The 12,666-nt window shown below is 36.3% G+C and overlaps 1 protein-coding gene across 1 annotated transcript in view; it reads right to left on the reverse strand.

Annotated features, from left to right (window-relative positions):
• Positions 1-4,294: 4,294 nt before the first annotated feature.
• LOC126260756 (uncharacterized) overlaps positions 4,295-12,666 on the reverse strand; it is a 65,251-nt gene continuing 56,879 nt past the window's right edge. The window contains exon 5 of the mRNA XM_049958095.1: positions 4,295-5,123. Within this exon, the coding sequence (XP_049814052.1) occupies positions 4,938-5,123 (186 nt within the window). The 3' untranslated portion in view covers positions 4,295-4,937. The remainder of the gene's footprint in view (positions 5,124-12,666) is intronic.

The raw sequence follows: 12,666 nt of genomic DNA on the forward strand, positions 1-12,666 counted from the left end.
ACAACAGTGGAGACAGGTTGCAGTCTTGTCTTACCCCTGAAACTACTCTGAACCATGAACTCAATTTACCGTCAACTATAACTGCTGCCTGTCTATCTATGTAAAGACCTTTAATTGCTTGCAAAAGTTTGCCTCCTATTCCATAATCACGTAGAACAGACAATGACTTCCTCCCAGGAACCCGGTCATATGCCTTTTCTAGATCTATAAAACATAGATACAATTCCCTGTTCCACTCGTAACACTTCTCCATTATTTGCCGTAAGCTAAAGATCTGGTCCTGACAACTTCTAAGAGGCCTAAACCCACACTGATTTTCATCCAATTTGTCCTCAACTAATACTCGCACTTTCCTTTCAACAATACCTGAGAAGATTTTACCCACAACGCTGTTCAAAGAGATACCTCTGTAGTTATTATAATCTTTTCTGTTTCCATGTTTAAAGATTGGTGTGATTACTGCTTTTGTCCAGTCTGATGGAACCTGTCCCGACTCCCACGCCATTTCAATTATCCTATGTAGCCATGTAAGAGCTGACATTCGACTGTATTTGATGAGTTCCGACTTAATTTCATCCACCTCAGCCGCTTTATTGCACTGCAATCTATTGACCATTTTCTCCACTTCCTCAAATGTGATCCTAATTCCATCATCATTCCTGTCCCATTGTACTTCGAAATCCGAAACATTACTGATCGTATTTTCACCTACATTGAGTAACTCTTCAAAATATTCCATCCATCTGCCCAAGGCATCAATAGGCTTCACCAGCAGTTTTCCTGACCTGTCCAAAATACTTGTCATTTCCTTCTTACCTCCCTTTCGAAGACCGCTATTTACACTCCAGAATGTTTTTCCAGCAGCTTGACCCAAAGTCTCCAACATGTTTCCGAAGTCTTCCCAAGATTTCTTCGTGGATGCAGTAATTATCTGTTTGGCTTTGTTTCTTTCATCAACATACCTTTCTCTGTCTACCTGAGTTCTAGTATGTAGCCATTTTTGATATGCCTTCTTTTTCCTTTTACAGGCTGCCTTGACTCTGTCATTCCACCAAGCTCTTTGCTTCATCCTACCTTTACACACTACTTTTCCAAGACCTTCTTTGGCCACTTCTAGTACTGTGTCCCTGTACCTTGTCCATTCCTTTTCCAGTGACTGCAATTGACTACATTCAACTAACTGGTACCTTTCTGAGATCACTGTTATGTACTTGTGCCTGATTTCCTTATCATGAAGTCTCTACACTCTTATCCTCCTAAACATGGACCTAACCTCCTGCACTTTCGGCCTCACAATCCCAATTTCACTGCAGATTAAATAGTGATCAGTGTCATCAAAGAATCCCCTGAATACACGTGTATCCCTCACAGCCTTCCTGAATTCCTGATCTCTTATTATATAGTCAATGACAGATCTGGTTCCCTTGCCTTCCCAAGTATACCGGTGAATGTTCTTATGTTTAAAAAAGGAGTTAGTGATTACTAAGCCCATACTGGCACAGAAATCCAAGAGTTGTTTCCCGTTCCTGTTGGCCACCATATCCTCTACAAATTTACCCATAACATTTTCATACCCTTCTGTTCGATTTCCAATCCTGGAATTAAAATCACCCATGAGCAGAACACTGTCCTTGTCCTTTACTCTAACAACTACATCACTAAGTGCATCATAAAAACTATCCACCTTATCTTGATCTGTCCCCTCACAATGCGAATATACTGCGTCCCTGTACCTTGTCCATTCCTTTTCCAGTGACTGCAATTGACTACATTCAACTAACTGGTACCTTTCTGAGATCACTGTTATGTACTTGTGCCGTTCGTTTACATATCTTATTGCAACTACGCTGGGTTCCATTTCTTTCCTGATGAATAGCCCTACACCCCATTGTGCTATTCCTGCTTTGACTCCTGACAGGTAGACCTTGTATTCTCCCACTTCCTCTTCTTTCTCACCCCTTACCTGAATGTCACTAACAGCTAAAACGTCCAACCCCATCTTACTTGCAGCCTCTGCCAGCTCTACCTTCTTCCCAGAATAGCCCCCATTGATATTAATAGCTCCCCATCTCATTACCATTCATTTGCCGAGTCGTATCTTAGGAGTCCCTGGTTTGTCAATTAGAGGTGGGACTCCGTCACCTCCAAAGGTCCGAGGCATTTTGCTCTGATTGTTGCCAGCATCATATTTATAGTACCAGGGAAGCAGGTTGCTAGCCTTACTTGCCCCGGACCATTGAGTTTTACCCCTAACGGTTGAGGGACTGACTGGTGGATTTGGTAGGCTTTGCCGTCTGAGCACAAGAGTGACCACTACTCGGAATATGTCCGAGATGCCCAGCCTTATTCCAAAGTAACTGGTATCCCGACTGTCGGGACCACTTACGTGGCCACTCATACGTTGCCCATGGTTCATGAACTAGGACATGACACCAGGAACCCACACCATGAACCACTCCATGGTTTATTAAGTTTTCAAATTTATACTGACTTTTTGATCACCCTGTACATAAAAAGGTGTCTGGTGGCTCATTTTCCCAAACTAAAACAATTGTAAAGAGTAATGAGGATATTTGTCTCCTAGGTTATGCAGACCATGCAGTCGGATGTTGTGTGGCCTTGACGTGGTTCTTTCATCTACGCCCAGAGGTGTAAAAATGTTCTAAATGGTTTTTAATCTCAAAAATGTTTCATTAGAGAATCTTGTAAACATCGGGAAAGTGAACACATGTGGTGCAAGACGTAATGCGTTCCTTGCAAGTGTTCTCGTCATCACTGTTCTTGTTCACTCACTTTTGCCAACAAAAAAGAAGTACAAACAAATGATTTCACAAAACATTTGACCATCTTTTTTCAACTTACTTTTTTATGTCAAATCTAACCCACAAGTGAGCAAACGCAGTCTGACAAAGATGTTTGAAATTTGGGAGTGTCAAGAATTTTCAGAAAGTGCATGGGAATAAGAACCAAAATTAAACAAACAGAACTGAAATTAGACTAATCTCTGTAGCCCTCGCGCATCTAGTAACTATATGTGAGTAATTGTATCTTATAAATATAATCAGGAAAAAACTCTGATTTAGTGTAGTAGAAGATATTATATTCATGTCTCACTCTCTGCTGGCTAATGTCTCAAAGTTGCACAATGGTACACACTTACCAGCGTAGGTGAAATTCTGATGAGTATATCTTTAATTACTGCCCAAGGCAGGCAACTTCACTCCAGGTCTGAATACAAGTCAAATGAATGGGCTACATTTCGAGAACGTTGTTCTTAAGTGAACACATATGGAGGTATGTAACACGTGAGAAGATTCATTAAACAAAGGTCAGGGAGAACAATAGAAAATTTGTAAGGCAACATCCTCAAATATGGTATAAAAATCAGTAATCACGTGCAATATAAAACACTTCTTGTGCAAACACAGTTCTGTGGAGCTTGTGCTTTTAAATTTCTATTGGACAAACAGATACGAGAAACAAAAAGCATATTATTACTGACAAGCTTAGTGCCTACCACTTCGCTTGCACAGACTGTATGGTCTACAGAATTTTTTTGTTTTTCTTTAAACAAATGTAACTCTAGATATTGTGCAAATAATATATCTAGTCCACGCAATCTAAGCTGCAGACAGGGTATTGAAATTTAATAAAGGAGTTGTTTGTACCAAGTGGCTGTAATAAAAGTCCAGCTACTCACAGAGCTCTAGTGGGGGCTTTAATTGCTGTATGGCAGCGAAGCTTGGTAGCTATTGTAATGTGTTAATGCAGAACCTATTTACACTGAAAAAAAATTAGTACCAATTTAGGCCACCAGTTGCAAATCTCGAATTGTGCAGCATCTCGTCAACGTCTCCGGTGCTCATATTCAACAAATTGAGTAAGCAGCAGCTGATAATGACATCAACAGTATGCCTTTCTCACTTGTTTGACATCTTATGCCCACGTCCAGTTTTGGAAGACAAATACCAGTTTTCATTGGCTTACCTTTAAAACTGCTTTAATATAATGAAATACTTTCATAAAAATGTGATCACCACTTTCACTCCATTAGGGGTTGAATTTCGAAAAATACTGAGATACAGTCTTATATCCTTCTTTATTTTTTTAACTCACTTCTGATTTTCGAGGTAATATTTCCTGTATAAGCAAATAGCATGTTGTAGTTAAGGTACAAAATTAACTAAAACTTGTCACATAATTTTTAAATCAGATTATGAAGCCCTGCCATCGTTATACAGCGGACAGGATTTAAGTGAAAAAATGAAAAAAGAGGAATTCGTCTTTCTTCCAATGATGTTCTCTTTAGCACAAAGCTGTTGTTTGCAAGTCGCTTGCACCTGTCTCCTGAAGAACGCCTTTGTAAATAAAACGCTGTCAGATACCTCTAAGTTCGCCTAATGTTAGCTCGCAGTTACAGAGGCAAAATTAGTTTCCAACAAACGCAAATCCCGTAAAAAAAGTATCCATTTATTCTGTAACTATTCAGTAAAAAGTCATGGCGACGTCTAGGTGTATGATTGTATATGATGGCGATAGAACAGCTGCAGGAAAGCGAATGTAAGTCAGATTGTTGCGGATGTAGAACTTTCAGTTATGTTGGATAATTATGCCAAATGTAATACTCGAGTTCTCCCGTTTTTACACCAGCGGCACTGGGGGATATTATGATAGGAAAAATATTGCAGGACAATGACTCTCATCTCCCACAATAATTTTCTTCACCAACCGTTAGATTTGTTGTAAGGAATATCACTTTCAACATTGTGAAAAAAAACAATTTGTATAAGCCATGTCGGGGACATTGTGGAACACTTTCTTTTGCACAGTATAGAGATTTCCCTCACATTCGTTGGCCACATTCACAAAACAACTGCGACAAAATTATTAGTCACACGTAAAGTTTGTATGGAATTTCTGAGGAGGTAGGAATACAGTCAGTTAAAGAACGATGAAAATATTTTGCCAAGTAATCCAGCACTGTGTTTTTTCTTCCCGCGGGGTCCCCAGCCAAACATAACTGTTAGAGATCTTCTGAAGCTTTCCATGTCCATTCCACCTTCTTCTAGAATGTCTGTCAGCTTCTTGTAACCTTTGTGTTGCATTGCTGCGAGTACCATGTCCTGAAACAAATATTGTCATAGGATATTAGACAGTGACATGATTGTTGAAATGAAACGAAAATAAGTACGGAACAAGGTAACTAAATGATTATATGGGGTGTGGCAATAACAGAACGGGACTGTTGCGTAAAACATTTTATTTTAAAAAATGTGTATTTAGTTACTGTCACCCTCAATACACTCCCCTCTTCTATTCCTACACCAATCCGTGAGAATTTTCTATTTATGAAAGTGCTGCCATTTTCTTCTGTGACCTCCAAGAGGACACGTGCCGCTTATACCCTCACTGCTTCAGCGGACTGAAATCTTGTTTCTCTTAATGCAGATTTGACCTTGGGGAATAGATAAAAGTCTCATGGTGGTAGGTCAGATGAATAAGGTAGGGGTTCCAATAGAGGGATGCTGTACTTGTACTTGAAGTAGAACCCATGACTAGCCCTTTCACGATTAAATTCTTCTCTTATTTTCTCATGGAGTTGAGCAAGAACCTCAAAGTAGTAATGTTCATTAATATATTTACCTTCAGGAACACAAGGAAAATACACAAATCATGAGTAAAAAAAATGATTGCTTTGTATCTTGCATTGCTCATTTGGGCTCTTAGTTTCTGGATCATGAGAGAAAAATCAACATCCGTCACATGTTACCACTCTTTCCAAGAAGTTAGGTTCATTTTCAGTGGTATTCAAAGCGTGAGTAGAAACATTCTCACAAGCCTCATTTTAATGGATCGTGAGAATTTTCGGCAGCAGTTTCGCGCACTCTTTTCTTATGTTAAATTGATGACGTAAAATTTGCCTTATGCATTGTTTGTCAATTCCTACAATTTCAGCAATCGATCGAATATTCGACTGACGATCAGGTCGAATCAGATTACCTACTTTTTCGATATTTTCATCCATTTTTCATATTGAAGGGTGTCCCAGGCGTGAGTCATTTTCAACGTCTTCTCTACCATCTTGAAAACGAACGCCTGAAGCTCTCCAAAACTCGCGTTCGTCATGAACAGGCTTCACCATACATTTCTTTCAGTAAAATATAAATTTCGGTAGCAGTTTTCCAAATTTCATGCGATACTTCACGACAGCTCGTTGCTGCTTTATTGCACTTATATTTCTAGCATAATAAAATAACAGCTCTTAACAAAGGAAAGCAGCGCGGGATTAGCCGAGCGGTCTATGGCGCTGCATTCATGGACTGTGCGGCTGGTCCCGGCGGAGGTTCGAGTCCTCCCTCGGGCATGGGTGTGTGTTTGTCCTTAGGATAATTTAGGTTAAGTAGTGTGTAAGCTTACGGACTGATGACCTTAGCTGTTAAGTCCCATAAGTTTTCACACACATTTGAACATTTGAACAAACGACGGCCACGGCCAGGCTGATTTGTCTACTGACATCACAGATGCCCGAATTCGTCTGAGAAGGTTTCACGCTTTACAGCTCTTGGTCGTTCATTTTTGGCGCAAGCGCACTTACTACGTGATAGCATCAGATCCGTTATTGTACAGCCACACCTTGTAGAATTAAAATTAAGAAGGTAACAGAAAGACCTTCGATTTAATGATTAACGATTCTTTTTATTTCAAAGGAAGTTGAAACATGTCTGTACTCTAGAGGCTCCTGGAAATGCAGCCAAAGAGGTCAGAAAGGCACAAGTGACGCAAACTGCCTTTCCCCTACAGGCTGTAAATTCACTTTTAAGTTAGAGAACCATGCAGCTGTCGGAGGAGGAGTGATTGGCAGAGAGGGACGATAAAATGTGGTCAGTGATTCACAATGTCTGGCGGTAGCGTACCTCCTACCTCTCACTCTGGCAGGATGAAGTGACTGACCAACTTACAACCAGGGCTCTGTCCACTAACACATGGCTGCATGCTCCTAAGAGAACCTCCCAGACATATGGTTCCTGGGATTGCAAACAAATTTAAGTAGAGACATGGCCTCTGACGAGACAAGTGGGCTAAGGCTTGTAACATGTAATATAGTGTCCAGCCTCGAGGATAAGCTTTTAAGAGACACATTTTAGCACGCTGAAAAGTGCTTGGCTCATTATTTTATTCCAGTGATCAGCCAGCCACAGTTATCTACTATACTCTTTTAATTCTTTGCACGGAATTCGTCTTCTATATCATATATTTTAAAAATGACTGTCAATGATTTTCGTATTTCTGTACGCGGGCGCACACGCACTCATGTGCGTGCATGCTTGAGTGAATGCGCGCGCTCGCATTTCTGTGTGTCTGTGTACATCTGTGTGTGTATGCGTTCACAAATTTTACGGCATTTTTATTTTTAAATTAGTGTTTAAGTTTTGTTATTGTGCACTTTTATCCACACTCGTCTCATACAATTTTAGCATCGACATCAAAGCGTTTCTGCCTTGCGCCCAGTCCAAAGCATTATCATCATCATCATCGAATTCTGTTAAAATAGTACACAGCTCGGTTTAATAATACAGTTGCTTTAATACAACGATGAAAAAAGTTATGAGTGTTGTTTATATAGCAGAGTATTAGCTCAAAATTTCATCTCCCATCCCTATTTGGGTTTTTGTGGTTTATTAATATATTCTTGCAACAGATCACAGACAGTTCCTTCTGCCATGGTTGTGTGCCAGAAATAGAGTTCCTACACTCAAACGTACATACAAAACAAGGGAAAAGATAACTTTTAAATGCATCAACAAACTAGCAAGAATTGTCTCTAGTAACTCGGAGATCAACTCTAGTAACTCTGAGATCAACGGGACGTAAAATCAAAAGAACTGGGAAAAGAAAACAAAAAGGTATTTTGGAATAATAGTATCTTTCAATATGTACTCCCTTAAATAAGGGGAGGTATGAAACTAACGCTATGTATTTAAAGGGGAAAAATGGATATTTTATCGCTCTAAATGACATAGCAAATCTTCGAAAGATATTACAAAAGATTAACGAAAAGTAGCAGTAAACGTTTTGTTGAAAAAGCAACTTGTGGATATCTGTCAGCGAAATAATCAATGGGAAATTGCTGATATTTGTGTTATGGGTATATTTATAACTTAGATCAGGGCCTAATGCCCATCATACAAATATAAGCAATATCGCAAATATGAGGCATGAAATTGCGTAAGCAATTCAAAATTCATCCATTATTAATAAATAATACGAATATATTTGGTAACTAAAATAACCAGGAAACTCTTTCATGCTACAAATGCTGGTAATGAAGTATATGTAAATATACTTAAAAGTGATATGCAGAGTATCCATGTAGATGTAGATGTAGATAACACAAGAAAACACCCTAGTCTTCTAAATACGTTTACTGCTAGTTTGTCATTAAACTTTCACCTATCAAAGAAGGGAGCGGTTTAGAACATATGGTTTAGTTTGGTTTCGAAGTTTACTATATTAGGCTTTTTGGCGAACAACATAAGCTATTTAATAAATGATCAAAGATTTTTATAGAAGCACCTTCTGAGATATAGACGTCTTCTGTTAGGCATGGTGAAGATTTCCTTCTTTGTGTTGTGTCTGTGGGTGTTACTATTCACTTAAATTGTTATGGTCTTCATGATAAATTTCATTAGCAAATATATTTGTCTTGGATATCAGTCTCAAATGCCCAATTTGTTAAGAAGACGTATGCAAAATGTGTTTGTGTACTGTCTCACATTGGTTCCACAATAGAATATGAAACACTTTCTTTCTAATGAACCGCTTAGCAAAAATGTCACACAACAAACCACTATTGTGTGGAAATTATACCTACAACCTGAACTCATGTTATTTTCCACCCTTGAAGCTTTAAAAGTGGGGGCCAGACTTATTTTCGGTTTACAAGATCAGCATTTTTTTAAACGAGTAAAACTAATGATTATATTCTCTGTTTTTACTTCTTTATTGGTTCACTTTGCTGGTGCTTATGTTTTTCTTCTAAATGCAAACATTTACTGATGATTTTGTTGAGATCAGAGTATATTGTTCTTTCTCTATTTATAAACCGAGCGAGGTGGCGCAGTGGTTAGACACTGGACTCGCATTCGGGAGGACGACGGTTCAATCCCGCGTCCGGCCATCCTGATTTAGGTTTTCCGTGATTTCCCTAAATCGCCCCAGGCAAATGCCGGGATGGTTCCTTTCAAAGGGCACGGCCGACTTCCTTCCCCGTCCTTCTCTAACACGATGAGACCGATGACCTCGCTGTCTGGTCTCCTTCCCCAAAACAACCAACCATCTATTTATAATAACTATTATTTCTCTTATTGTGTTTGATTATGATTATTTTTTCCTGAATTTTTTTAGTTTTTCTGTTCATGAGGGAGTTTTAGGTCTTTCTATTTTGGGTTCAATGAGTCGGTCTCATGGACCTGATTTATTTTTCTTTTGGTTTTTCATTATGTTAAAATATTTATTTATGATTGTTTCTGGGATCCCTCTTTGTTTATTAATTAATTGTTGTTGGTTAGTTCATTCTTCGATGTTCCTGTCAAGTTTTGTTTCCATGATTTCTATATACCCATATGGAGATATGAATATAATTAGATATTATTTTGGTATTGATTATTTTTCTTTTAGTTTAATTTTATGGAGTTTTGGATTTGTTCATTAATAATTACTGCTAGAGATTCAGATTATTTAACTTCATAGCATTTAATTTTTTTATGGTTTTGATTTTAATAATTATTGTTAAATTGCTGCTCATGTTACTGTGGGGGCTTATTTATTAATTCATTATTAAAGACTTGTAGTTGTGGTGGGTTTTTGCTTTTAAGTGGTTGTATATCCATATTTATGGTTGGCTTGGGAGCAAATTATGAGTTTGATTTAAAAAATATTATTGCTCTTTCTACTTTAAGACAACTTGGTTTAATTGTGAGAATTTTGGCTATACATTATCCAAAGCTTTCTTTCTTTAATTTTTTTGCTCGTGCTTTATACAAGGCATTGTTATTTATTGTGCAGGTTCAATAATTCATAATTTAAATGATTCTCAGGATCTTTGTTTTATAGGTTCTATACCTTTAAACCTTTAATTTCTGTGTATTAATGTTTCCAGTTTGTCTTTGTGAGGCATGCCTTTTTTGGCTGGGTTTTACTTAAAGGATATAATTCTTGAGATGGTTGTTTGAGTTGAATTAATTGTTTAATATTTTTCCTTATTTTTTCTACAGGTTTAATGGCTTCTTATTCTTTTCGTTTGTTTTGTTATTCAATATCCGAGGATAATAATTTTTACTTGAGATTTTCTTTTGATGATAAGGTTTATGATATTTCATATGGTATAACTGGTTTAGTATTTGTTGCTGTTCTTGGTGGTAGTATTTTGTCTTGATTAATTTTTCCTGTTCATCGTGTGATTGCTTTACCTTATTGTTTGAAATTTTTAACAATTACTGATGTTGTTTAAAGCTTATTTAGGTTATCTTATTTCTAAGTTTGATTTATCATATAATTTATTTTCTTTGAATATATTGTCTTTTGTTAGATTTGCTGGTTCTAGATGATTTATATCTTTCCTTACAACTAAGTTTGTTAGATATATACCTTTTAAATTGTGTTATTATTCATCAAAGTCTTTTGATTATGGTTGGGGTGAGTTATTAGGCCATTTATTTATTTGATTAATTATATTCAAAGTTGGAATGACTCAAATCATCAGATTTATCTTTTATTTTTTGATCATTTATTTTAATGATATTATTTTTCTTATACCTAAATACCTTATAATTAGAGCTTGACACTGAAGATGTTAAGGAGATAATTTTATTTTTAGGTATTTATAAGTGTAATTTATATAATTTTTACAGTGAAAATATAATGTTTTATTTAAACTATATAAATGGCAGAAATGTTAACGGAGTTTAATCACTAATATAAAAAGTTAGCAGCTTTCATATTGGTTTTACATTTCCTTAATTGGAACCTTATAGTTCAATTATATTATTAGCAGTAATATGCCTCTTTTTGACTTTAATTAATGATGAATGAGAATAATTATTTACCAATCTTGCAGGTCGAAACTTATTCTGTTTAAGGTTGATTGATTATATCAGTATATTTTGAATGTAACCGAACCTTTATAGTTAATTGCAACCCTTTTATTCTGCTCATTTTAAAGCTCCTTGACTTTATTCTTGGTATAGTCCTCCTAATGGTACTAGAATGAAGAATATTGTTGATACTGTTCAGATTACAATGTCTTATGTTTTTATAATAATTACAATTGGTAGAATTAATGTGATTTCTACATCAAAGATTAGAAAAATTACAGCAATTAGAAAGAATCAGAGGGAAAATAGTATTTGTGCCAATTTTTTTGGGTCATATCCACTTTCAAATGGTGAACTTTTTTCTCAGTCATTGATTTATTTTTCGGATGGTGTGTTGTGAGGAGTGTAACGATTACTGGGATAATAAATCTAATAAATATTCTTGTAGTTAATACTAGGATTGTTTTTATTGATTTATATCAATCTTTCTGATTGGAAGTTAAATGTACTAGTTATACTAGAAAAACAATTATATACCTCATCAATAAATTGCTATATATAGGAATAATCACACTACATCTACAAAGTGTCAATATGATGCTGCTACTTCAAATCCAAATTGGTGTCTTTTTGACAACTGGTTTATTGGATGTCGATGTAGGCATGTTATTAGGAAGATTGTTCTAAAAATCACATGAAGTCCATGGAACCCAGTTGTAACAAAGGATGTTGATTCATATCCTGTGTCTGCAATAGTGAAAGGTGCTTCTCAATATTCACATGCTTGAATTATTGTGAAATATAGTCCTAATAATACTGTAAAAAATAATCCTTGTATTGCTTGAGTATGATTAGATTCTATAAGTCTGAGGTGTGCTCATGTTACAGTTACTCCTGAAACTAAAAGAATAGCTCTATTAAGTAATGGAAGTTGTATGGGATTAAAAGGTTGAATTCTTGTTTGTGGTCATAATATTCCTGTTTCAATTGTTGAGGCTAGTCTTCTGCTGAAGAAAGTTCAGGAGAATGATATGAAGAATAAAACATCTGATGCAATAAATAAAATTATTCCTCACTGTAATCCAATAGATACAAATCCTGTATGTAAACCATGTTATGTTCCTTCATGAACTACATTTCGTCAGCATTGAATTATTGTTAATGAAGTAATTCCAAATCCAATTTGAATAGGTTAGTATTGAATAGATGAAATCCTTCTGCTTATACTGATAATAGAACCATTGCTCCATTTGCTCCTGTTAATGATCAAGGTCTATAATCTATTAAGTGAAATGGGTGGTTTCAGAGAGTTGTTAACATAAGTTCAGTATACATCTCTAGAATATGAAATTGTTGAAATTGAGAAAACGTAAGTCTGGATTATGGCTACTGCTGATTCTAGGATTAATTTGTCCAGTAATTAATACCGAAATTAAATTTTTTGCTATAGATGCCCTGTGTTTCCTAATAAGGTTAATAATTAGTTTCTAGCGATTATATTTGCTGATAGTCATACTGCTAAAGTACCTGGTCGAATAACATTTCTAATTGTTTCAATTAGTACTATCAATGA

Source organism: Schistocerca nitens, chromosome 5 (genome assembly GCF_023898315.1).
Source record: "Schistocerca nitens isolate TAMUIC-IGC-003100 chromosome 5, iqSchNite1.1, whole genome shotgun sequence".
NCBI classification, from domain to species: domain Eukaryota; kingdom Metazoa; phylum Arthropoda; class Insecta; order Orthoptera; family Acrididae; genus Schistocerca; species Schistocerca nitens.